This window comes from Lissotriton vulgaris, chromosome 5, assembly GCF_964263255.1.
Source record: "Lissotriton vulgaris chromosome 5, aLisVul1.2, whole genome shotgun sequence".
NCBI classification, from domain to species: domain Eukaryota; kingdom Metazoa; phylum Chordata; class Amphibia; order Caudata; family Salamandridae; genus Lissotriton; species Lissotriton vulgaris.
Window position 1 is genome coordinate 1,063,517,239 of NC_141693.1, and position 26,494 is coordinate 1,063,543,732.

Below are 26,494 nucleotides of genomic sequence, written 5' to 3' on the forward strand. Positions count from 1 at the left end.
AAAACGATAAACAAGACCTTTTCGTCAGAAACCAACTAGCAAAAAATAGACTACGGATGTAGATCAACCCATGTACCAACGTACGAATAATCAGTTCAACATTAATATGGCCCATTTTTCCTTTCTCTATGATATCTATCATCTCATTCCGAAATGTATAGCAAGCAGCCCTACTGATATTGTTCTAGTATTATACTAATACGTGAACACCAAGCTAAGATGGCGGCCACGTTTTTGATACACAAAGACGCGAGCACCAAGCCTTCTGCTTTATCATCTCCCCTTGCTAAGATGACGGCCACGTTTTGACTTACAAACGAGCCGACATCTTCTATGTTTAACACTGTTACATAGTACACCTCCTCCCCCGGTCATGCGTCCGCTCAAGACAGACGGCCACCGGGAACCAACGGAGGAGGGATACCTAACTACAGGTAAGCCTTTGCCCTCTCCCCCTAACAACCATATTCCCGTTGTTACAGACTGAATGAGCCCACGTGAACTCACTTTCGCATTTCTAATGCGTGCTCACTATTTTCAAACTTTTACAAACATACCGCCAACTGTTAAAACGAACCCGTTTTTTGGATGTTTTCTGAATGAGCCCACGTGAACTTACTTTCGCATTTCTAATGCGTGCTTACTAATTTCGAACCTTTGCAGCATACCGCCAACTGAAAAAACGAACCCGTTTTTTGATGTTTTCCGACTGATGGATCCCCTCCTGGTCATCACCTGAAACGAACCCGTATTCAGGTACAGAATACTTATGCCACCTACCGATATTTTTAGCTACTATACCATAAATGCGATATAGTTTGGCGCTATACATGCCACTTTTAGTACAATGATCCTGGTATTTTAATTTATCTCTTTACCATAGCGCTAAATTTTGAAGTCTCTGACACACCTAATAGGGCGGAACATAGCGGATAGAATACAATCTCGCTTCTAACTCCATTGGACATTCCAGCCCTACCTACCTACTACTTTTTTGAACTTGAAAAACTCAGTGGTAAGGATACTTTCTACTTAGTGTCCTTGTCGATCTTATATCTTTAATCTCAACCACCCACTGAGATGCTCTCGCACATTTCCTATTTTATGCCTTCCTGATTATGTTTGTTTTTTTCTCTTCTCACCTCTTAGTCTCTCTCTAATCCACCTACGTGGAACAGCACTAAAACCTCCAGACTTTTCTCAACCCACATCCAGGAGTTGAGTCTAAAGGTAATGACCTAGCCGCTTAGAGAGAGCATGTTTCTCATTAAGTCACTATAAAATCCACCGATTTGCCGAATTATACTCACAACACTCCGGCATGAACTTGTCACCCACAACTTTTTATTAAACTTCACTCCAACTCGCTCTCACTAAGACTTTTTGACACTTTGCAACCCTAGGAATGCAGGACCACTGTGTGTGCGCATAAGCTTGCCACAATTTTAAGTTAAAACCATCACACCTCACCCCTATGGCACAACCACTCAAGGAAAACCACTCACCTCCTTGGAGTGACACACTCTTAGTATATGGAGCGTCATCACCCTTCACACCCACTATGTGCGACTGAATACGCACATCACCACTGCATGCGTGATGCATTTCTTGTCACCATATGCAGCTTATTTCAGTGATATGACGCACTAGTCAACATGTATACACTATTTTTTGTACCACCAGCCCTGAAGAGTCGTGTTGACTCAACGGCACACGACAAAACACGTGTCGGCATATTGTGACATTCCTCAAGTCTGGATACAATACATCTTCACCTTGCTGGGACAAGAAACACACTAAAGAATCTGCTTCGGTTTATTCATTCGTACTTGTTATTGTACTCAATTGTATAACACTTTATTGTAGTTGCGAGAGCACAGCTGTTTAATTATTGTTTCACACCACTCTAGAGATTGACTCTTATTCTAAGGAGCAAAGTTGTCATGTTTATGCGGTTGTTGGAAAACTGAATCCCTTCTTGTCTGTACCAGGGAAGCTGATCACTTCCTATTCAGTCAAGAAAGTTTCCAGTGACCTCTGAGCTAGTTGGTAACAAACCCAATTAAGTTTAGCATAGTCAGTAGAGACCTGGAAGACCGCACTTCTAAGTCTATACTACTGTTTATGTTATTCCAATGCGCAGGGCCTATAGGGAAAATAGGAACTACACTACAATGTCTGTCAGATTTTTTCAGATGTCGAATGTTTAGAGAAACCCTTAGTACGGAGCGAGTACTCTTGGCTTCCAGAGACGGAATCGTGCTGACCGACTGCTGAGATGGAGGCCAGAGGTGCTCAGAATGAGTCAGTGAGCATAAATCATCCAGAAGGGGGGGGAGAGAGAAAGATCTGAGAGCACAGGAGTGGGAAGACCTTGAGCAAACAGCTACTTGTGGCAGCAGCAAAGACTTCTGGGAAGTTGTAAACGCAACTTATTTTAAAGACATTGGTGACCCCGCACTAGATGTACATGTAGACCATGGGTACTCACAAACTTTCTCTCGGGGGCCAAATTTACAGTGTGGTTTGTGTCCGAGGGCCGCATCAGTGGGGGCGGGGTCAGTGGGGGAGGGGACTGGACTAGAGCAACAAAAAAAACTGTGACCATGAGGTTGAACACAGGTCCCTGCAGCGGACGCCTTCGTCCACTTAGCCACCAGACCAGGTATACACACACACCTCTCTCTCTCTCTCTCTCTCTCTCTCTCTCTGTCCCTCTTCCTTCCTCTCTTTCCCTCTCTCTCAACCTCTATCTCCCTCCCTCTCTCACTCCACATCTCCTTGCATCTCTCCCTATTTCTCCCTCTGTCTCACTCAGACTGTCTCACTCCCTTTCACTCCCTCTCTCTCTCCCTGACTTCCTCTGTCTCACTCACTCTGACTGTCTCACTCCCTCTCTCTCTCCCTCTGTCTTTCTCTTTCCCTCTCTCTGTCTCCCTCTCTCTCTCTCTGTCTCCCTCTCTCTCTCTCCCATTCCCTCTCCCTGTCTCCCTCTCTCTCCTTCCCTCTCCCTGTCTCCCTCACTCTGTGGCCCTCCACACTCTATCGCCCTCCTCCCTCTGTCGCCCTCCTCCCTCCCTCTGTCTGTCACCCTCCTCCCTCCCTCCTCCTTCCCTCTGTCTGTCACCCTCCTCCCTCCCTCCTCTCTCCCTCTTTCCGTCACCCTCCTCCCTCTGTCTGTCACCCTTCTCTCTGCCTCCTCCCTCTTTCTGTCACCCTTCTCCCTCCCTCTGTCTGTCACCCTCCTCCCTCCCTCCTCCCTCTGTCTGTCACCCTCTGTCTCCCTCCTCCCTAACCTCGGTCTGTCACCCTCTGTCTCCCTCCTCACTCCCTTCTCCCTCTCTCTGTCTGTCACCCTCTGTCTCCCTCCCTCTCCCTTTCTCTGTCTCCCTCTCCCTCTCTTTGTCTCCCTCCGTCTGTCTCCCCCCTCTGTCTGTCTCCCTCCCTGTATCTTCCTCCCTCTCCCTTTCTCTGTCTTCCCTTCTCTGTCTCCCTCTCTCGGTCTCCCTTTCCCTCCCTCCCTCGTTTTTCCTCTCCCTCCCTTTCCCTCCCTCGCTCTCCCTCTGTCTGCCTCCCTTTCCCTCCCTCCCTCGATCTCCCTCCCTCTCCCTCCCTCCCTCTCTCTCCCTCTGTCTGCCTCCCTCGCTCACCCTCCCTCTCCGTCCCTCGCCCTCTCTTTCCCTCCCTCGCTCTCCCTCTGTCTGCCCCCTTTTCTTCCCTCCCTCAGTCTGTAAATGTAAATGTATTTGAGCTTATATAGAGCACAGCTACCCACAAAGGGTTTCCCGGCGCTTGCTTAGGGAACCCCTCCTGGTATTCCCCTGTGAGGTAACCCTGGCAGGGTATCCACAAGGTGAAAGCCAGGCATCCCACCGCGAGGGGCCGATGTGGAGATTAAGCAAGCTATTGCCCAGAGTCGCAGAGTGTGAACCCGTGAGTTGAGAAGGCACCGGAGCGAGAATTATTCCCTCCCTTCCTCCCTCGCTCTCCCTCCCTTGCTCTCCCTTCCCCTCCCTGTCTCCCTCCCTCTACCTCCCTCCCTCGCTCTCCCTCTGTATGCCTCCCTTTCCCTCTCTCCATCGCTCCCCCTCCTTCACCCTCCCTTTCCTTCCTTCCCTCGCTCTCCCTCTGTCTGCCTCTTTCCCTCCCTCTCCCTCGCTTTCCCTCCCTTTCCTTTCCTTCCCTCCCTCGCTCTCCCTCTGTCTGCCTCCCTTTCCCTCCCTCCCTCGCTCTCCCTCTTTCTCCTCCCTTTCCCTCCCTCCCTCGCTCTCCCTCCCTCTCCCTCCCTTGCTCCCCCTTCCCCTCCATGTCTCCCTCCCTCTACCTCCCTCCCTCTATCTCTGTCTGCCTCCCTTTCCCTCCCTCCCTCGCTCCCCCTCCCTCCCTTTCCTTCCCTCGCTCTCCCTGTCTGCCTCCCTTTCCCTCGCTTCTTTCCCTCCCTCCCTCCCTCGCCCTCCCTTTCCCTCCCTCCCTCTCCCTCCCCCTCCCTCCCTCTACCTCCCTCCCTCGCTCTCCCTCTGTCTGCCTCCTTTTCCCTCCCTCCTTTCCCTCCCTCCCTCTCTCTCGGTCTGCCTCCCGTGCAGTGTTTGCAGACACTGTTTAATTATTATTTTTTTTAAACCCGGGTAAGATGTCTCAAGGTCCGCGGGCCGCCAGGGAAGGCTTGCCGGGCCTCTGGCAGCCCGCGGGCTGTACTATGAGTACCCGTGATGTAGACGAAAGCCAAAGCCTCCGAGATCCTCTGCGGCGTACCCCAGGGATCCTCCCTCAGCCCGACACTGTTCCTGGTAGCCGACGGCACTGGGGGCAGCCCCGACACCCACCGACCACGCACGCAACCTGGGAAACATCCTCAGGGCTCGACAAATCCACTCGCCCGCTCGCATTTGCGAGGGAGAATGGATGAGGACGAGCTATTTTTAGCTCCTACTCGCCCTTTCTGGCGAGTAGGAAACAAACTAACTTTTGTCCTCTGCCTTTGAAAACGGAGCAAAAGTGACAATATAACAAGATTTAAAGGCATTTTTATTGCTCACAAAGGAACTAAGCAATAAAGATGCCTTTAAATCTTGTTAACTTGTCACTTTTGCTCCGTTTTCAGAGACAGAGGTCAAGTAGGTTGCAGTTGGGTCGAGGGGATTTCCCAAGTTACTAGACCTGCAGGACTAGTACAATTTTTCAGATTTGTCGAGCCCTGATCCTCCACTCAACGCTCTCAATGACCAAGAAAGTCAACGCCGTCTCCTCCTCCTGCTTCAACACCCTCCGCATGCTCCGCAAGATCTACAGATGGATCCCGACAGATACAAGAAAGAGTCACCCAGGCCCTCGTCAGCAGCAGACTCGACTACGGAAACGCCCTCTATGCGGGAGCCCCGACCAAGCTCAAACGACTACAACGCATTCAAAACGCCTCGGCACGACTGATCCTTGACGTACCACGACACGGCCACATCACCCCCACTTGTGAAACCTGCACTGGCTCCCCGTCAACAAGAGGATATCCTTCAATCTCCTCATCCACGCACACAAAGCACTCCCCAAGACCGGCCCAGCCTACCTCAACAGACGGCTCTCCTTTTACATCCCCAACTGCCAGCTAGGCTCCACCGACCTCTCACTCGCCACTGTCCCGCGCATCCGAAGAACAACCACCGGCGGGAGATCCTTCTCCCACCTCGCCGCCAAGACATGGAACACCCTCCCACTGAGCCGACGACAGATCCAAGACCTTGTGACCTTCAGGAGGATACTCAAGACCTGGCTGTTCGATCAATAGTGCCCCCCAGCGCCTTGAGACCCTCGCGGGTATGTAGTGCGCTTTACAAATGGTTTATTGATTGAATGATTGATGGGTGAGACATTTGGAAGGAATCTTTGAGCAACCAACTCCTCCACCTATATTAGTGTCCCCCCCAGAAATTCCACCTCAGGAAGGATTAACCTTTACTGTATCTGAGGTTCGAATGGCATTAGAATCCTGGACCCCCGGTAAGGCTCCGGGGTCGGACGGCGTACCAATTGACCTCTTTCAATAAGATTATGATATGTGGGCCCCCTTACTCACAAACATCTTCAACAGTATTCTGATAGTAGGCCCACCACCATCATGGAACTAGAGTGTAATTGTTCCAATTTAAAAAAAAAGGGGACAGGGGCTCCCCGAAGAATTACCGCCCCATATCCTTGCTTTATACCACTGCTAAACTAATGGAGCGGGCCCTACTGGCTAGATTGGAGGATTGGGCAGACTCGCATAACATAATCATGAAGGCAGAGTATGGGTTCCGTAGAGGTATGGGGACAATTGATCAGTGCCTAAGCCTCTCCCTAACAATAGGGAAATATTCGAAGGCTAGAAACGGGAAACTATATATGGCTTTCATGGACTTAACATCAGCCTTTGACTGGTGTCACATTCTAGGCTGTGGTCCATGATGGAGGGTATGGGCATAGAACCACTGATCATCGAGTTTATCCGCCAGCTATATGCCAATGCCACTGCCTGTGTAAGGTATGTAGAAAGGGGGAGTGCACTCGTCATTTCAAAATCGAAAAGGGAGTTAGACAGGGGTGTGTCATCGCCCCGTTTCTATTTTCAATCTTTACGAATGGAGTTGCGTCCTCCCTGTCTGCTCTTTCATTGGATGTGCCAAAATGTAACCAAACTCCCCTCCCGGTTCTGGCATACGCCGATGACGCAGTACTGATGGCAAGAACTGGGTTGGCCGTACAAAAACTAATCAAAGCTTACTCCATCTTTATGGCTTCCCTTGACCTGAAAGTCAATTAAACAACATCATTTATAATTGTGGCCGTGGAGGCTAGAGGTGAGAAACATCCCCACTTCCAGATGGAGGGCAAGGATATTAAGGTGGTGGACTCCTTTTCATATCTTGGGGTGCTCTTTGACAAGGATCACTCCTGGTCTAAATTAGTAAAAACAAGAGGCCAGGGCATGCAAAGAAGCCTCAACACTGTTAAGAGATTCACAAAAAAGTTGGGCGGAAGCCCATTGGATGCACTTAAAAACATATATTTAGCTAAAGTAAAAGCAGCCGTTACATATGGAGCAGGTGTTTGGGGGATGGTTAACGATGGTCCATTACAGCAAATGGAAGACTCCTTTTTTAGGTTTCGCCTGGCGTTCACTGCGCAGCAGTGTCGCGCAGACAAAATCTTATGTTTTTCAGTACGGGGCTTTCACCCGCCTCTCTCTTCCATTGGCTAGCTCCATAAATGGAGGCTAGCCATTGGAAGAGAGATCTGTCAGTAACTCTCGGAGCAGATTCGTGGGCGTTCCGGTGATTTTTTCTCGCTCCGCCCCTTTGCGAACGCCATGTGGCGGTGGGCGGGTGTTTTAAAAAAAAAAAATTACGGCATGTTTTTGTCATTTCCAATCTGTCTGTTGCCGGGATGGGCTGCACGATTTCTGTTGCAGGGATGTTGGAGCTTTGTTTAATTGTTTCTGTTAATTATTATCTGAAGATTCATGGTTGTGTTGTTATTGGCGTGTCCGTTTGCTCGGTGTTCCGCTTTACCAGCGCTGGTTTGGGGGCCATCAAAGCTTTCTATCAAAACCGATGAAATAAAAAAATGAGGAATAAATATTGTTTCAGTACGTCATCTGCATGATATTCTTACGTTGTTGCAGTTTAACGAGAATGTGTGCATTTAACTGGCCTGTTCCCACGATGGTTCATGGTTTTGTCTTTTTCGTAAGTCTTTGTCGGTTAGTTTAGTCTTTCTTTCTTTTGATTGCTCGTACTGAACAATCTTTCTTCCTACCCATTCGCGCTCGGCTGTCTGAGGTTGCACGCATGTTGGAAATGATGTGACACCGGTGGGTGTGTTCAAGGTGCTCACGGAGGCGGGGTCAGTCAGAGACCAAAGTTTGGCCGAGGGCTAGCGGTGGAGCGTGGCAGCTGGGGGGATCCCGGGGCAAGGGGCCACGGGAGGCCACACCATGGGGAAGGAACAGGAGTTTCTGGAGGCCACACGCACTGGCAACCTGACGGCCGTGGAGAAGCTGCTGTCTGGAAAGAGGCTGTCCGCTGGCTTTGGTGGATCTGGAGAGCGAGGCGGGGAGCGCAGCAGCGCAGGAGGTTCTTGCCATCGCCTATCCAGTCTTCTCAGGTAAGAAACAGGGCACCGTCACGGACCACACCCAATTTTGTACTGCTTCGCCCCCCCTGCGGTGGCAGAATGCCCCAGTGAGGTAGATGTTTTATATAAAAGCATATGGGGACCGCATTAACCTAGCAACGGTCCCTTCCAGAACACGGAGCCTCTCTTCACTACAGCAAGGCAATGCCATACCTAGCTCATCACTCTGGGAGTCAATCATCACACTGCAGAAGCATCTGCGTGATAGAAGAGGCTCACTCACCTGGAATGGAACGTGTTAATCTAGAGCGGTTGTCAGATTATAATACCCGCCCCCACACTTCCAGCTCCTGTCTACTACACAGAAGAATGCCGCTCTACCATGAGTTAGTAGCCGAGGGCACATGACGCGGCACCATGAGCACCTCTCAGGGTAGCACCCTCGCCGCCCAGCGGGCTACACACAAACGTATTCTTACACGAAGCACAGTTTTATATCTCGAGGCATCCAGTGCCTTTGCAGAAAATAGGTAGGACTTGTGATGGCCGCTCACATGCTTCACTACGCCATAGGTACAGAGAAAGACACAACATATGGCCAGGGTCATGGAATGAGCCATAGCAGCGTCTGCACGCAAATGAAGCACTTTCCCACTATGCTCTTTGGTAGACAGTCTTTCACTGTGTCAGCAAACCACAAGGCATCCCAAATGAAGTTTGCTAACTGCCTTGAATTTACATGGAGCACATATATCTAACTATTCGCAGGATGCCACATGCCACCCCGTGGCCACACCAGGGCACATGCTGCCTGGAGGAGCGGCTGGGGTCAATATAATTTTACACAGCGAAGGTGCCGAAAAAGTGTCTACACACGATAATCCCAGATGCAGCTTGAAATCCTTTGGAAGGTGCAAGGCCAGAGTTTCCCCTGAAATCGCCAGCTGCCTGGGCTCGTTCATTGAAAACTCTGGGTGCCTTGATAAGCACCAGGCCGGATTTTGACCTCAGCACTCTACTGAGTCGATCATGGTAGCAGTTCACGATGAACTCAGGAAGGGAGCGGATCAGAACATCTCCCAGGCCCTGGTGCTCCTGGATTTGTCGGCGGCATTCGATACCGTTGATTATTCCATCCTTATTCAGCGGATCGAGAACGCCGGCATCAGGGGCACCCCGCTCAGGTGGCTTACCTCATTTCTCCAAGATCGCAAGCAAGCAGTTCGTCTTGGTTCCTTTATGTCCGAGGCGAAGGACCTTACTTGTGGGGTCCCCCAGGGCTCTTCCCTCTCCCCTTTGCTATTCAATCTTTACATCCTCCCGCTGATTGCCAAACTTAGGGGGAAACCAGTGGTCATTTTCAATTACGCAGATGACATGCAGCTCATCTTCAACATTGACTCTTCCCCATCCTCTATAGAAAACTTCCAGAGCACAATGTTGTTCATCTGCAGCTGGATGAATGCTAACCAGTTGAAACTCAACCCAGACAAGACTGAGCTGGTGCTCACTGGTCCCCCAAATAATCCATGGAATCCCTGCTTCTGGCCGTCCACGCTGGGTGGAGCCCCCTGGCCGGCGACCTCGGTCAAGAGTTTTGGTGTAACCATCAGTAACGATCTGTCCATGAATCACCAAATTAAATCTGTGATGTCGGCTTGCTTTTTCCACCTGCGCCGCATCATCAGCAGATTTCTTACCCATGGCGCCCTGGTCCACATCGTATTGGGTCTAGTAGTATCCCGCATTGATTATGCAAATTCCCTCTACATCGGGATTCCCCTCTACCAATCCCATCAACTCCAACTTGCCCAAAACCAGGCCGCCAGACTGATCTTTCGTCAACCTAAGTCCTGCTCTGTGAGACCGCTACTAAAAAGCCTGCATTGGCTCCCAGTAGTCCAGCGCAGTCTTTTTAAAGTTGGCTGCACCATGTACCTAGCCCTCGCTAACCAAGGTCCCTCCTTCATAGGCGCTCTTCTCCAGCGATATGCCCCCTCCCGAACGCTTAGGTCTGCTGGACTCAATCTTCTCTCCATCTGCAAGTTCAAGCGTAAAAGGCTTGGAGGCCTCAAGTTTGCAACACAAGCCCCTCGCCTGAGGAACTCCTTTCCGCCCGACCTACGTCACATCACCTCCTATCCGGTGTTCCGGAGAGCCCTGAAGACGTGGCTGTTTGCTCAGGCCTATGATTAAAATCCTCATGCTCTGCTGTTAGTCTCAGTCAGTCCTAAAGCGCCAAGAAACCGCTGGTGTGCGTGCGCTGTACAAATGTCTTTTTCATTTCAAACCGGGGCTAGAGTGTTTGGAAGGGGCATCGTCCCTTGGCAGCCAAGTTTTCTCTACCCAGGCATCACTTTAGGGGCTGGTGTAGGATGTGCGTATTTAGGAGTCTGCATGGTTGGGAGTGGGGAGCCCATTCTGAAGGCCCAGTGCACCATGCAAAGTACCTCTATGGATTACCCTACCAGAGACGCGGAACCACTGTAGGGCCTTTGCAGGTGGGTGATGTTTGACCTCCTAATATTATTGTTTTGAAAGGCAGTCAGGCCTCAGTCACCAATGCACGAACTGTAGTTGGTAAGGCCGAGAGAGCCCATTCTTTCATTCCAAAACATAAGTCTTCACTCAGTGGAAGAGCCATGCCATGTCCTCTCCATGCAGGAAAACACCAGAAAGAGGGGGGCATAGTACTGGCGGAGATGGTACGGGTGGAGATGGTACTGGAGCGCTGATTACGGTTGCAACACACCTTCAATGATTCCTAGAGCAAGGGTGTCCAAACTAAGCCTGAAAGGCCTGGATCCATGCCAGATTTGCACGATAAACACAGATGATGTAAATAAGTTCCATTGGGAGTCACTTTATCAAAATTTTTCTTTGGTGGATATCTGAAAACCTGCCGTGGATCTGACCCTCATGAACGATCGTTTGACACCCTTGCCTAGAGGTTCCACTTGTTTTTAAATGACCTGGTTTAAACCACAAGGCAGGCAGCCGAGTGGTTTGTATGTATTATACGTTTATTTGAAGACAGTTTAAACAGCTTTATTTTTTTTTGCTTGTGCTTGCTCTTCTGCCCTGCTATTGGCATTGTAAATGACAATGCCATTTATTTATGTTTAAAAAAAAAAACCATAAATAAAAATAATGTCATGATCAATGCTTATAGCTCTAATATGTATACTTCCAATCCTTAGGCAATTTAGGCAATGCCGGGTCGCCATGTATTTTCTAAAGGCTTTACCAGACCCATTTGTATGTTTCTGTGTTGCTTCATTCCTATGGGCCTGTTTTAGGAAGAGGAAAAAGGTGGGACCACTGTTTGATAGTAGTGTGTAATTTTTAATCATGAACCGTTCTCTGCTTTCATACAAATGATTTTAAAAGTCCTATTTCTGATCACAGCAAACTTGTTTAATATTTATTTTAACCAATGTAATTATGTATTTAATAACTTGAAATTATTTTATATGAGCTGTTGTGCTTTTATGGTCTATTTACAAAAGATCGAATAAAGCTGTGTGACTGACTGAGTCAGTCATGAACGTGAAAAGTAAGGATAAACACAAAGCTCAAGGACATAAAGTGATGTCTGTAAAGAAAAAGAAATAGTGCTTTAGATGTGGACTTTTGTTTCAACAAAAAGGTAAATGTCCTGCCATTGGACAAGTATGTTAAGGTTGTAGGAAGCAGAACCATTTTGTAATGGTTTGCAAGAAGAAGGAAAAGCTAAATATGTTACAATGAGAAAACAAAATGGACCCAAAACGTTCCAGAAGCGACGTTCTAAGCTTGCCCACAAGGTCAAGCGGCAACATCTGCTGGGGCAAAGTGACACTAAACAAAGTCAACTGTCATCTAAACCTTCGTCCAAGAGTTCTTCAGTTTCACTGTCAAGCGACTGTAGGATGTGTGATGTCGATGGTTACCTCAAAAAAAACATGCACATATTGGACATGTAGAGAAAAATAAGACTCAACGAAAAATTGACAAGTAAAATCACAAGTCATTTAAACACTATCCGAAAACTACACAAAAAAATGGTTGCACCAAACTTTTTATTATGGACAGTGGTGCGTCAATAAACATTATGCCTGAGGAGAAATACAACAAACAGTATCCATTGCCCCATTTCACTCCATCAAAGACTAACCTGGGCTGCATCTACGCCATTAAAGAGTCAAGGTTCATTTGCAGCAACCATGAAACACAAAAGTACAAGCCCTCATTAATGTACTTCAAGGTACTGCGTAAAGTGCCTGTTTACTTGGTTTCGATGCTGCTGCTGATATGGGAGTGATAACTGTGAACTACAACATGAATGATCATCACAAAGAGGCGTGGCTTGGGCGCCGATGGCGATGGTCGCCTGAGAGCTCGGCTCCGGGACTAAGCCCGAGATTATCCTGAAATTCGGAGGCTGCGGGGCACCCCAGACCCCGCATTCTGCTGAGCGTGCCGACGGCAACCTGCCGGGGGCCCTGGTGGAGCTAGGACGAGGGTTGCTCCGAAGTGATACCGAAGTTTGCGGAGTTGCGGAGTGCGACCCAACATGGCGCCCGGACTCCTTTGTCCCCCTGATCGAAACTACTGAGTTGAAAAGGTGTCGCGGGTGTCGACTGGCGCCCGGCTTCGCCATCCTCGGTTGTTCTGGACATTGGACATTTACAGGATTGGACCTTTTGCAACGGATTTGCACTCGGTTGGACGGCCGGACGGGTGCCCGCGCACTGGAGGGCACCGGGAGCGGACGCCCTGTGATCCAAGCGGTGGCCCGCCTCGCGACTCCGCAACTAGCTACGTCTTCCTGGCCAGTCCAACTACATGGGAGGCGCGACACTCTGGCGCCACAGATCATCCGAGGGAGTTGGTGGCCCTCACCCCGGGGCTATAGTGGGTGAACGGGTCTGCCCGACTCGGCGACGGCTGTCTCCGCCCCCTCATCGGTGCCCTCGGACGCCGTGGCGGTGGCGTGAGCCGAAGCGGCGGAGTCTCCACAGGCTCTGGAGAAGGAGATCGCTCATACCCGAATTGAGGACAAGCACCCGGGAAGGTCGTGATCGACACCTGTACACGGAGACACCTACTCCGGGACCCTCACGGAGTGCCCCTGGCAGCATGGGGAAACCTAGAGGAGCCAAGGGATCCAACCAGACCACCTCGGACTCTGAAGCCCAGGACAAAGAGGAGCATGGGGACCCAAAAAGTTCTGGTAGCGCGCCACTGCAGCAACAGTTCGACCGTGTCCTAGAGGCGATAGAGGCTACGAGATCGGCCCTCCAACAGGACATTGCTCAGGTGGCGACGAGCCTGGGCCTCCTCAGGGCGGACCATGGCAAACTCTCAGACCGGGTCAAGGAGGTGGAGGGCACGGTGAAAACTTTGGAGCCGGCGCAGCGAACCTTGGCTGCGACGATAAAGGACGCCTTATCCCGAATCGAGACCCTCGAACGGAGGGCGGAGGATGCGGAAGGCCGCAACAGGAGGAACAACGTCCGAGTGGTGGGCCTGCCGGAAAAGATCGAGGATGGCGACATGGTGCGATACTTGGAGACCTGGCTCCGAGACACGGTGGTCCCGGAGGGTCTGTCCTCCTTCTACACTCTAGAACGGGCCCACAGAGTCCCAGCACGGCCCCCACAGCAGGGACGTACCCCGAGGCCGGTGGTGGCGCGGTTGCTGCATTTTCGGGACAGGGACTTAATCCTCAATGCCGCCAGGCACAATGGCCCGTTCCAAGTTGCGAACAGTCAGGTGAACATCTTCCCTGATTACACCTACGAGACGCAGCGCAAGCGGTTCTCCTTCCTAGCGGTTAAGCGCGAACTCAGGAGCGAGGGCATTCAGTATTCACTCCTATATCCTGCAAGGCTCCGCATCATTGTCGACGACAAAACCCAGTTCTTCGACACCCCGGAGGAGGTCTGTGACTGGCTCGAACTGTACCGGACAGGGAAAGATGGTTTTGGCTCCTCGTCCCAACAGGCGGATGAGCCTGAACAAAGGAGGCGATCCAAGAGGGTCAGGAATCGCCGCGGCCGCACGGGAGGGCCCTCGACTGCGGAGACATCATCGGAACGGAGGGGAGTGTTGGAAGTATTGTCGGAACTGTCGGGAGCAAGAGACGAAGCCATCGAGGAGGAAGAAAACCCGGGTGCTCAGGGGGCACCATCGGACTCGGAGGATTCAGTGGCAGATAGTACCCATACACCGGTGATCACACCGAAATCGGTGGAGGACCTTCTAGATGGACAAGGGTAACGGGGTATACGGCCTTGTTTTGGGTGGGGGCCCGGCAGGGGGGAGGCGGTTGCCGTCCTTTATTGCTGACAACGAGGGAGAGAGGGTTGGGGGGCCTCTGCTTTTGCCCCGGAAGGTTTTGACACTGTTTGGGGCTTGTTATAGTCCTGGTGGCCTGGGCGACGAGGGCCCACTGCCTCCGCCCAGCCCGCACCTGGCCCATAAGGCCTTCCTACGGTGGCGACCGTAGGATTAGTGGGGGTTCTGGGGTTGATGTACGACGAGGTTTGGATGGGATCTAGATGGCGCAGTTTGGGTCCTGTTCTGGGGTGGGTGGGGGGGGGCTTTGTTGGTTCTTGGGTGGTTTGGTTTTGGTTGGGGAAAATGGCCGCCATCAGCGCTGGGAGGATTGATGCTTTTTCTTTGTGGGGACCCGGATGGGGGGACTGTGCAAGAACAATCTGGGACAATGGCTGATGTTGCTAACTTGAAATGTGTTACTTGGAACGTGAGGGGGCTTCACACTATGTCCAGGCGCCACAAGGTCCATGCTTATTTAGTGCGTAGGGGAGTGCAAATGGCGCTGCTGCAGGAAACGCATCTGAACAAGGCGGAAGGGGCGGCGCTTCAGCGTAGATGGCGGGGGCAGGTCTTTTCCACGTCGTACTCTGCTTATGCCAGGGGGGCGCTAATATGGATCAGGGCAGGGGTCCCCTTCCAGGTCACGAGGACAGTGTTGGATCCAGAGGGGCGTTTCGTGGCCATCTCAGGCACTCTAGGAGGGAGGGACCTGAACGTTTGCTGTGTGTACGCTCCTAATGTAGACCAGACTGCCTTCCTTTCCAGGTTATCGGGCTCGTTGGCCCACTTTTTCGCCGGGCCCCTCCTGTTGGGGGGAGACTTTAACTCCGTAGTGGATGTGGACATAGACCGCTCGCATCCCCCGCTCCCCGATTCCCCGGTCCGTCGCACGGCTAAGGGTCGTCAGGATTGGCAGACCCGCTGGGGTTTGACGGACATTTGGAGGGCGCATCACCCCGCATCTAGGGATTATTCATATTTCTCGAGCCTCCATGAGTTGCATGTCAGGCTAGATGGCTTTCTTGGTTCGCCCGAACTGGTTTCGGCAGCGGTCCGATCAGAGTACTTATCGAGGACCATCTCGGACCATAACCCCCTCCTGCTGGACATTCGCTGGTTTCCTGGGACGCCGGCGGTACCCACCTGGAAGATGAGACCCGAGATCCTCGAGGACAGTGTCTTCAAGGCGGACCTGGGGGAGAGAATATCGGATTATTTTGCGTCCAACGGCGGCTCCGCGAGTACTAGGGCGTTCGAATGGGAAGCTTTTAAGGTAGTGGTGAGGGGCTACTGTATCTCTAAGAAGGTGGGCATGAGGCGCGTCATCCTGGCTGATTTAGACACAGCGGACCGGGCACTCCGCGAGCTTGAAGTTAGCCGCCCCGGACACCCGGAATTGCAAGCACAAACGGTGGAGGCGAGGGAGAGGGTAGCGGTGGAGGTCGAACGGCTCCGCTGTTTTGATTATAAGGCCTATACGGTCCGGTCTATCGCGGAGGGAGACAGGTCGAGTGCGTTGCTGGCGTGGTTGGCCAACCCTACGCGCCAGTCCCAGACGACGACGAATATGCGTGGAGCAGACGGGACCGAGGTATGCACCCAACCGGAGATTCTTAGTTGCTTCCGGCATTATTATGAATGTTTATACCGCAGTCGCTCCGCACGTGACCCAGACCGGCTTGATAATTATCTTCGCCCACTGGAGCTCCGCACAGTAGGGCAGGAAGTGGAGAAAACTCTGGGTTCCGATATCGACTTGGGGGAGATCCGCGGGGCCATCAAATGGATGGCGAGGAACAAGACCCCGGGCCTAGATGGCCTACCAGTGGAGTTCTATGCAGCTTACGCTGACCTCTTAGCCCCTCGGTTACTGGTGGTCTACAGGGAGGCGAAGAGGTTGGGGCGACTCCCGAGCTCGATGTGTGAAGCGTTGGTGGTTCCTCTCCTCAAACCGGGCCGAGACTCATCCGACCCGGGGTCCTACCGTCCCCTATCAATGTTGACGGTGGACTACAAAATATTGAGCAGCATCTTGGCCTCGAGGCTGCTGGGACATATGAGTTCCCTAGTGCATGAGGACCAGGCCGGCTTCATCCCACGGCGGAACACGACTATGAATATTCGAAGGTTGTTCCGCTTGCTTGGGGAACCATTTGTGGATGCCCCGTCCCCGGTAGTTTTGTTGGTGGACCTGGAGAAGGCTTTTGATAGCCTAGAGTGGGACTACCTCTGCACGGTGTTACGGAGATTCGGCCTCGGGGAGGGATTTGTCAGATGGACCGCGGTTCTTTATGCTTCTGCTTCGGCCAGGGTCCGATCGGGCCCATTGATTTCATCGCGGTATCCGGTGGAACGAGGCACGCGGCAGGGATGCTCCTTGTCCCCGCTTCTTTTTGCGCTAGCGGTGGAGCCACTGGCGATGCACCTTCGCTCGGGAGCCCACTATACGGGCTTATGGACGGCTGCGGGCCCGCATTATGTCTCGCTATATGCGGACGACCTGTTGCTCTTCCTGGAGGACCCGGTCGACGCTTTGCGGGGAGCGGAATTGGCGCTCACGGAGTTCGGAGCGGTCTCCGGCCTCCGAGTGAATTGGTCTAAGACCTGTCTTTTTCCGGTACGCAGGGGTACCCCCACCCCTGCGCTAAGTAGGGAGATCAGATGGGAGCCCGACTGCTTTAAGTACCTTGGGGTATTCGTTTACCACGACCAACCCGACCTCCTAGATGGGAACATTGCCCGCTGCATTCGAGCACTCCGAGGTTGCATGGACTTTTGGGCCACGCTGCCGCTCTCAGTGGCGGGACGTATCGCCCTGCTCAAAATGGTGGCGCTTCCCCGGTTATTGTATTACTTCCGAACTTTGCCGATCTGGGTCCCACCGGCCACGTTTCGTCGCTTGCGCTCTATGGTGGTCGGGTTCCTCTGGGGAACGGGCCGGCGGCGGGTGGCCCTCAATACCTTGATGAGGCCGAAGGACGAGGGGGGGCTCGCTGTGCCGGACTTCGAGAAGTACTATCTGGCGGCGCAGCTCCAGACTTTCGCCCAGGAGATCGCCAGGGAATTCAGGGGCCCGGAAGACGGTAGAGGGACGGGTATGGCCAGGCAAGTTCTCTCCTTTATAGCGCTGCGACAACGCTTGGTCCTGCGGGACTTGTCGATGGAGGAGCGGACTATCCGACTGTGTTGGAATCGGGCTCACGCCAGAGGCCAACTAAGAACACCATATGCGCCTGAAATACCGTTGGGGATGCTGACGGCCCTCCCCCATGGAGGGGATTGGTCACGATTGGCGGCCTGGGAGGATTCCGGTTTACAGCTCGTCGGTGATCTGTACGAGGACGGAGCGCTCCTGCCCTTTCAGGATCTCATTGACCGCTTCGGGATCTCCCGGGGCGACTTTCTGCTGCACTCGGCCATTGTGCGAGCGATCCAGGCACACTGGCAGAACGGGCTGGAGGAACCCCACTTGTCTCAAGTGTGCCAGTACGTAATGATGTCGGCGGGCACGGTGAAGGCGGTCACTTGCCTCTACGGCAGGTTGATAGCCGAGGGATTGGCTCCTCTCACCACATTGAGGACCCGCTGGGAGGAGGACATTGGTAGGGAGATCCCGGAGACGACCTGGGCCCAGTTGGTGAGACGTGCCTGGAAGGGCACACGTAGCGCCCGTTTCCAACTGGTCCACTATTATGTTCTCCATAGAGCGTACCTGACCCCGGTGAAGATCAGGCGTTATTTTGCCACGGCTTCAGCGGAATGCCCTAGATGCCCGGCTCAGGAGGCGGACCTCCTACACATGTTATGGGCCTGTCCAGGACTGACGTCCTACTGGCAGGAGGTAGCGACGACTCTGGAGGAGGTGACGGGGAGGCGCTTATCATTCGATGCGGCGGTGGGGCTCTTACACTGGTTCCCCCATACCCCCCGGAATAAAATTTCCAGTAAATTTATCGACCTGGGGCTCCTCCTTGCTAAGCGAGAGGTGACCAGGAACTGGAAGGCACGAGCTGGTCCGGCAGGCAGCAGATGGCACAGTGAGCTTTTGAAATGGGCGGCGGGAGAGAGCGCGCTGAGATATCAGCTGGCTTGGAGGCAGGGTAATGAGAAGGCGCAGGAGGCCGCGTTGGAGTGGGAAATGCTGGTGCAGGCCCTCAGGGATTATTGTGCCCCCAGCGACTCCGAAAGTGAAGAAGCGACTCGCCCCGAGTCCCGATGAACGTCAGCACTGACAGTCCTATTACCTTCCCCGGGGGTCAAATAGTAGATCCTATGTTGATAAGCTCCCTGGCGCTGGTGGTGGTGGGGGGGGGGGGGGGGGGGGGGGGGGTTCACAGTTAGTAGGTATTTTGAGGGGGGGGTTTATTTTGGGGGTTTTGGGTTTGTTTGGAAAAGCAGATGACGGACAGTGTATTATCCGGACCAGCTCCAGCATCCTACTGACCCCTGTTGCATTTCGCCGCCCGACCCCAGGGTTGTGGGCCGGTTGGCTGTGTACAGACTTTACGGAGGGGGGCCAGAGGGCTTTATTCTGTATATGTTGCTTATAATACAATGCTGGTCGCTACTGTACTGATTTACTGATTCCTGCAATAAAAATATATTTAAAAAAAAAAAAAAAAATGAATGATCATCACAAAATAGTAAGTCAGTTCCCAAAGTTATTTCATGGATTGGGAAAACTTAAGACCATGAAAGTCCAACTGCATGTCAATGAGAACATTTGTCCTGTTGCTCGTAGACGAACGGCATTTCATATACAAGAAGCTGTTGAGAAAGAGCTTGAGACATTACTAAAACATGATATCATTGAGCGACCTTTTGAACCAACCTTGTGGGTTTCGCCCATAGTGGTAGCGCCCAAAAAGGACAGTGAAGGAGCTGTACACATCAGTGTTGATTGGTGTCAAGCCAAATGATAGAGAACGACATTGCGGTCCACACATTGCTGACAATATCACATAGCTAAATGGTGCTAAAGTCTTCTCTCGCCTTGATCTGAACAAGTCATAGTCAATTTTATTGTACGGTTAATTAAAACATTGACAAACAGGCATGATAGTTAAAAATATTCAGCATACAAAAATTAAAGCATCCCATTATAAAGTCATGCAGATTCATATTCAACACAAAGGAAAAGTTAAGACAGGTCATTATAAGGACAGACAGGGCAGTATAAAGTGCAAGGTACAAAGCTGCATTTTTAATCTGTGCCATGTACATCAGAGCAGTCTTTTGTCTCAATCAGAGGGGCAGTGTGCAAAGCGCAATAACTGAGTAAACCAAGAATATTTTGTAAGCAATCCAGAACCAGCCCATTTGAAAGCACACAATATGCTCAAGAGGGCTAAGCGCAAGACAAGATTTTCCACTTTCCAGCCCAGCCCATTATAAAAGCAGACAATACAGTATAAGATACCAAGTGCAGAGGAGTATTTTGATCAGATGACACATTGTAATGATACAAAGCAATATTGACAATTGCAAAGCAGCATGTTTAATCGCTAAGGAAAGCACTGTGAAAAGTACAATAGTGGAGTAAACCATAGCTGACCCTTTTTTGGCATGCAGTGCGGTAAAATCTGAACAAAGTGTCTCATCAATTGGAACTCGAAGAAACTTGCAGGTACACTACCACCTTTTCTGCCCATATTGGTTTGTTCAGATATAAACTATTAAATATTAGTGTGTCACTAGCTGCCAAATTTTCCCATGATGTCATTTGACGTATTATACAACCTGTCATGAATGCTTTCAATTACAGTGATGACGTTACTTTTTGGAGCTACACAAAAGGAACAAGATAAAGCGCTTATGTAAGTGTGTAGTTTACTTGCTGATGCAGGTTTAATGCTGAGAAATGTGAGCTCCACAAAACAAAACTCAAATTCTTTGGCCACATCTTTTCTGATGGGGATATGACGCCGGATCCAGTTAAAGTACAAGCTTTGTCAGCCACTAAACTCCCACAAGATGTTACTATGTTACATTCATATCTTCGCATAGCCAGATACTGTTCCCAATACATATATGACTTTGAAACAGCAACTGCTCCCTTAGGAGACCCCTGACCCTGCTCAGGCAGGCCGCTCCCCACGCCACACAGCTCCACCCGTCGGTGCCCGTGTCCCTGACCTCGCTGCCGCCGCAAATTCGCGGCCCCCCTCCATCTGTTCCCTCAGTGGTATTGATTTCTCTGATATTCCACTGCTGCATTCTTGTGCCCTCTGTTATATTCCTTCTTGTATTCGGTGCTTTCTGCCCGCATTACTTGTGCCGTATTACTTGTGCCCTCTGCTGTATTCCTCCTTGTATTCAGTGCTTTCTGCCCACATTACCTGTGCCGTATTACTTGTGCCCATTGTTGTATTCCTTTTGTTTTCTGTATTGGCGCCGTTTTTTCCCCGCGCTGTAGCCCTCCAGCCTTCCCAACGCTGCGGACCCTGTGGCCCGCCCCCCACTCGCCCATTCGTTCCGCTCCCGCCTCCCAGCTGCTCCTCCTTCCCACCTCCCCTTCTTATGGCAGCCGCTGCGCAGCTGCGATGCTGGTGTGCCTAAGGCAAGCCCGCCTGCACCTGGACCGCGCCCAGCACCAGACCCCCTGGCCCCCGCGAATATGATGCCAGCACCCTTCACGTGCTCAACGCCGGACGATCGCAATCCTGCTTCCTGGCCGCCCCGAGGCGCACCCAAGGACCCTTCTCCTGCCGGAGCTGCAGCTTCACCAGCCTCCGAGCCTGCCAAACTGCCCACCGAGAAAGGAAGCAACCACCTCAGATGCATACTTCTCAACATCGGTTCAGCCAACAAGCACGCCATCAAACTCTGGGACCTGCTCTACAGATCCTCCCCGGAAGTGGCCTTCCTGACGGAGACCTGGATGAACGCCTCCACGGCACCCGACATCGCCATGGCCATCCCGGACGGTTACAAGATCACCAGTAGTGACCGCACCAACGGAATAGGAGGAGGAATCGCCATCATCCACAGGAACACCCTCAGGGTCTAGACCAGAACAGCCGAACACCTGCACTTCCAGATCCACACTGACCCCATCACCACCCTTAGAGGAACCCTCGTCTACAGACCCTCTGGACCCTGGCCCTTGTTCAGCTACTCCATCACCGACTTTGTCAGCACGCACGCTCTCGCCTCCGCATACTACATCCTCCTCAGAAACCTGAATTTCCAACTCGAGACCAACAATGACAGCAATACCACGGCCCTGATCGACAACCTCGGACTCAAACAGCTTGTCACAACGCCCACCCACGCCGCCGGGCACACGCTCAACCCCACCTTCTCCGCAAATACCCACGTCACCTTCAGCCACACCACTGAACTCCACTGGATCGACCACCGCTGCATCGACTTCTCCTTCCAGAAACCCACCACGCAGGCGTAGAAGATCTCTTATCGACCATTTAAGAGTCATTGAGAGGTTACAAGGCATTTTTGTAACATGGGGTGTTCCTTCGATTCTAAAGTCTGACAATGGCCCACCATTCAACACTCGAGAGTTCAGATATGTTCTTAATCATCTCATTGTGAACCATCAGAAAAAAAAATCTCTTTGGCCACCAGCAAATGACGCTGTTGAGCATTCTTAAAAGGACCATCCAGGGTGCTGGAACTGGAGAAGCTTGATCTGAAGTCTGCTCTCTATCATGTTGTTCAAGTTTATCAGTCGTCCACTCATTCAAAGACCGGTGAAACTCATGTCACCCTGATGTTTGGAAGAGCAATGACGACCAAGGTATCACAATGGACGAACAGAAGATCTACAACAGATAGCGAACTTCGTTAAACAGACTTGTTCCGTAAGCAAAAGATGAAAGTATATGTCAACTAGCCTTGATGTGTCAAAACATTACTTTAGATAAAGGTGATAGAGTATTGATGCAAAAACAGTGAAAATGCAAATCTGATGCTCCATTTGACGCTGAATCATTGAAAGTTGTGACTAGTAAAGGACTCATGGTGACTGCTCTCCGTCCTGTAAAGTCCATTAACCAAGATTCTTTCCACCTAAGGCATCTGCTTCATCATGCACCAGTACTTCATGTCAGAGTTGAGACTGGTATGATTGAGACTGTAGAGAGCCCTGTGACTGCATTTGTCCCTACATCACCAGTGCCTGTCAAGGACGCTTCTCTACTCTCTTCCCAGACTCAGAGGACACGATCCTGGCGTTTGGACAAAGCTCCACGACGACTTATTGAGTTGTTATGTGTGTATAAACAAAAATTTATTTTTTATTTAACAAGGAGGGAGATGTAGTGCCTTGTGTTAGCGATGATGGGACCCTTTTGGTTCCTGATGGGCTCTGTAGACCTAGGACGTAAGTGTTCAAGTGTGGTGAATAGAGTTCATGTTTAGAACATTGAGTTTGCATCCACAGGAATAAAACGTGTAATACTAAACTCTGTGTGTGGCATATTCATTTACGAGTAATCAAAATGGGGAGGACGCTACACTTGCTTCCTTTTGTCCTATACTGCTTGACATTTCAAAGTAAATCCTACTGAGCTCTTCCAACCAGACTCATTGCTCAAGCCGCTATCAGCGTGGTCCAAAACATGGTGTATTCACTACCAACACTGCAAGCATCCAGTAACAGTGTACTAGGACACGGGAACAATACAATAACATTCCCTCCATTCCCTTACAATCATGCATACACGTCCACACATAATAAATAGTTTGCATCAAAAACATTTGACCAAGTTTGTTCAAGAATATAAATTGCACACAACTAATCTATATAACAGCTCCAATAAATGTTGCACAGCACATAACTATCGGAAACTCATACAGCTAATACCACGGACTACATCTGAGCTCCAAGGTTGCGTACGACCCGTTCACAAAGCACTTCTACGCCTCATCGTGGAGCAAGCGCTATTAAGTGTAGCCAAAGACTCATATAATGTCTGCTCCCCACATCATACATTCCATTAATGGTATCAAAAACACTGGAATCGCCACCCTGGTAAGCCTTGTTTATTTTATTTGTACAAAAGTTTTTGTTTCAATGAAGCAAGTGTTGTTAAGTCCTCCAGAAACATTTTCTAATGTAATTACTACTAGTCTAGAACATGCTCTAAACGTAAATGTTTCTCTGAATATGCCACATGAGTACTCACCTCACTATAGGACTAAGGAATGCCAATTTACTGTCAAACTAATGAGCTTCGTAGTCAACAAATCCAGAACAAGACATACCGCTCGATTGAAACGGCACTGTAGTTTCAGTAACCTGACAGTAAAACAAGACCAAGAACCTATAAAAATGCGTTCAAAACAGTCACAACTTGCACAAAGATGATGACCGGTTAAACATCTGGCCCTTACAAAAAATGAATGTAACTGTGAATGTACTTAATAACCTAAAAACAAATACTCGAAATAACAATATAACCGTTTATGAGACAGAGCATGAAAGTCTCAAAAAGCATTATAGGGTGCAAACTAATATCACATAATGTTTATTGTAAACAATACACAATTAGAACAAGTTTGGATAGAGTAGTGGGAGCAGACAAGCAAATTTTGTGCTGCATGTTTTTTGCCTTAGAACGAAGTAAGTGCATGTTATTGAAAAGGATTGAACAACAGCCGGTTTTCAAGACTTAAAATGATAAACTCTAGTACTTCTGAAGAGTGTTTACTCATTCCTAATGAAGACTAAATGTTTATATCGTTGCTGCTAAATTATACTTCCCCGTACCAAGATGGCCGGTACCCGAATGCACAAGCTGGCCTCACGCCTCAGTGCGTTCAATGTTCGGTTGTAGGCGTGAAGGCGATTTGACTTACGAAGCTGTAAGGCTCAGGAACCGGGATGTTCGTGGTACCTCTATGGACATGTTAAAGTCAGGCGCAAGAAACGGGCAGTTTATCCATTAAGATTGGGCCCCGGTTACTTACTATGAAAGGTTGCCTGACCTTACAATGGTCGTTGCCGTGACGCGTTCTCACCCATGCGCAGACTAACTTGCCTGGTTGAAGCTGTGCTGAGAGGAGGGAGGCTGCAAGAGCTTGCGGTGATCCGCGGGAGTCCGGTGTCACCCTTTCCGGAGGGCTCTTGAGGCCGTGGCTGGCCGTTCTGGGACTGGCGCCGCGGACCTGCCTCCGTCAGCTGACCTCCTTCTACTTTGTCCATCCGGCGGTCTCCGTTACCATCTGACTGGGAAGGCAGCGGGCCTGGGTCGCAAAGGGGCAGGTGCCCCGGGGGTCGTGTTCTCTGCGGCTCATTTAGCGGTCAGCGGATCCTGGAGAGCGGCCATCCATGGGCTGTGGGTTTGTTGAGCGGTGACGCCGGCTCTGCCCGTGCCACCTCCCTGCCCCAGAGACTTGTTGCCACTGATGCCATCTTACGAAGTTCGCCCTGCCCGAGGAGGAGGAGGCGCGCCTCTCCCCCCATCACTTCTTCAGCTCTCTGCAGGCCCGGCTGCTGGGCCCCTCTGGGTAGCTGAGGCAGCACCCGCCTCTCTCTCGAAAGTAGAGGACACTGCCCACTGAGGGCAGGGGCCCTAGACCTCCAGGGCTGCTGGGCAGACCAGGATTTCATTTGGGTACAGATTATTTCCTGCGCCGGGATGTCTTTCTTTAATTTCCGGAAAATCTTTAAGCTGGGCAGTGAAAAGAAGAAGAAACAGTACGAGCACGTGAAACGGGACCAGAACCCAGAGGAATATTGGCAGATCATCGGTGAGCTGGGCGACGGCGCGTTTGGCAAGGTGTTCAAGGTACGCCCAGGCTCTGTGGTGTGGAGCCCAGTCTGTAGTTATGTCCATATATATCTGCTAAAGAAGCTTTTTCATGATATCATATGCAATATATCACGGAGGAGCAAATTGTAGTTATTAGTAGGCTCAGCTCTTAGTATTCTGAAGATATGTTTTGCCCAATCTTACCCACCACCTGATGAATCAGATGATTTGATAGAAAAAAAACACATACGCTTCTTTTTATTTTATTGAAGTTTGCATTTGAAGAATCCCTTTCCTTTTCTGTTTCAAGGTTCTCCATAGTTGTGAATTAGTTTCTTTATTGTAACTTGCTTTATTACGTTCCCACAATCGAGTTGGAACCCAACTCGTTTAGGTGGGTTGCAGTACGTTTTTACCCTCCTCATAAGTGGAAAAGTTAATTTTAATCCTGCGGTCCTCCAAACCAGTCCATGAGTCAATTGGACCAGACTTGCCGTGGTTTACGACCCTCCAATAATATTGAATTCATGCGAGCATGACTAGTGGTTAAGCACGGGTGCCAATGTTTCCGATGCAAGCAAAGAAAACGACCCCCAAATCCCCTGTTTTGATTGTAAAAAATATATATAATTTCATACCTGCCAACTTAAAGAACAATCTCACCGTGTGAGGAGGGGGCGGGGTCTCGTGCCAAGAAGTACATACCAGACCCCCCCCCCCCCCCCCAAGATTTCTGGTGCTGATGTCTTGGGGTGTATCCACACCCCTTAATTGACTAAGGCAGTTCAAAGCCTCGAAAAAGAGATGGAAAACCACTACTTGCAGGGGTTTTCAGCTCGTTTTTTGCCACCATGTGATATCGACACCTCAGCGGGAGACCGGTTGATGGGAGCCGATATCGTGTGTCACACAGTGGTACCGTGCGAGTTGGTCCGTATGTAATTTGATTGCAGTGGGCCAGTCTTACACTCGTGCACAGGTATCACCGCACCTGCTGCTCTATTGAAAGCTACGCCCCTGAGCTGGATGGTCAGCACTTTTTCCTAGTTTGCACTTGACATGTGCATAACTGAAATATCCATCCTTTCCCTCACATAGTCTCCCACTTATAGAGAGGCATTTGCATTGGAAGTCTGCATAGCCATACTTAACAGAAGCGAGACCCCCTACCTCTTTCACCACCACTGACTTATTCGCCTTGGGGAAGAGTGTCTCCCCCTAACCTTGAGTAGTCAGCCTCTCCATGCTGTGCCTGTTGAACATCCTCCAGGCGGACTGGGACTCCCAACTCTCTAGCCAGCTGACTGTCAGACGCAGAGGACAACAGCTATAAACATGAGCAACCTTAT

The 26,494-nt window shown here is 50.7% G+C and overlaps 2 protein-coding genes across 7 annotated transcripts in view; one reads left to right on the forward strand and one right to left on the reverse strand.

Moving 5' to 3' along the window:
* STN1 (STN1 subunit of CST complex) overlaps positions 1-24,322 on the reverse strand; it is a 482,731-nt gene extending 458,409 nt beyond the window's left edge. For 2 of the 5 annotated variants that reach the window (XM_086922739.1, XM_086922735.1), the window contains exon 1: positions 23,577-23,694. The gene's annotated coding sequence lies outside the window, so the exon portion shown is untranslated. Of the gene's footprint in view, positions 1-23,576; positions 23,695-24,160 lie in introns of those variants that run through there. The other 3 variants (XM_086922737.1, XM_086922740.1, XM_086922736.1) reach the window with 3 other exon arrangements.
* Positions 24,323-24,409: 87 nt separating this feature from the next.
* SLK (STE20 like kinase) overlaps positions 24,410-26,494 on the forward strand; it is a 377,115-nt gene continuing 375,030 nt past the window's right edge. For both annotated transcript variants that reach the window (XM_086922732.1, XM_086922733.1), the window contains exon 1: positions 24,410-25,181. In XM_086922732.1, the coding sequence (XP_086778858.1) occupies positions 25,032-25,181 (150 nt within the window). In that variant the 5' untranslated portion in view covers positions 24,410-25,031. The remainder of the gene's footprint in view (positions 25,182-26,494) is intronic.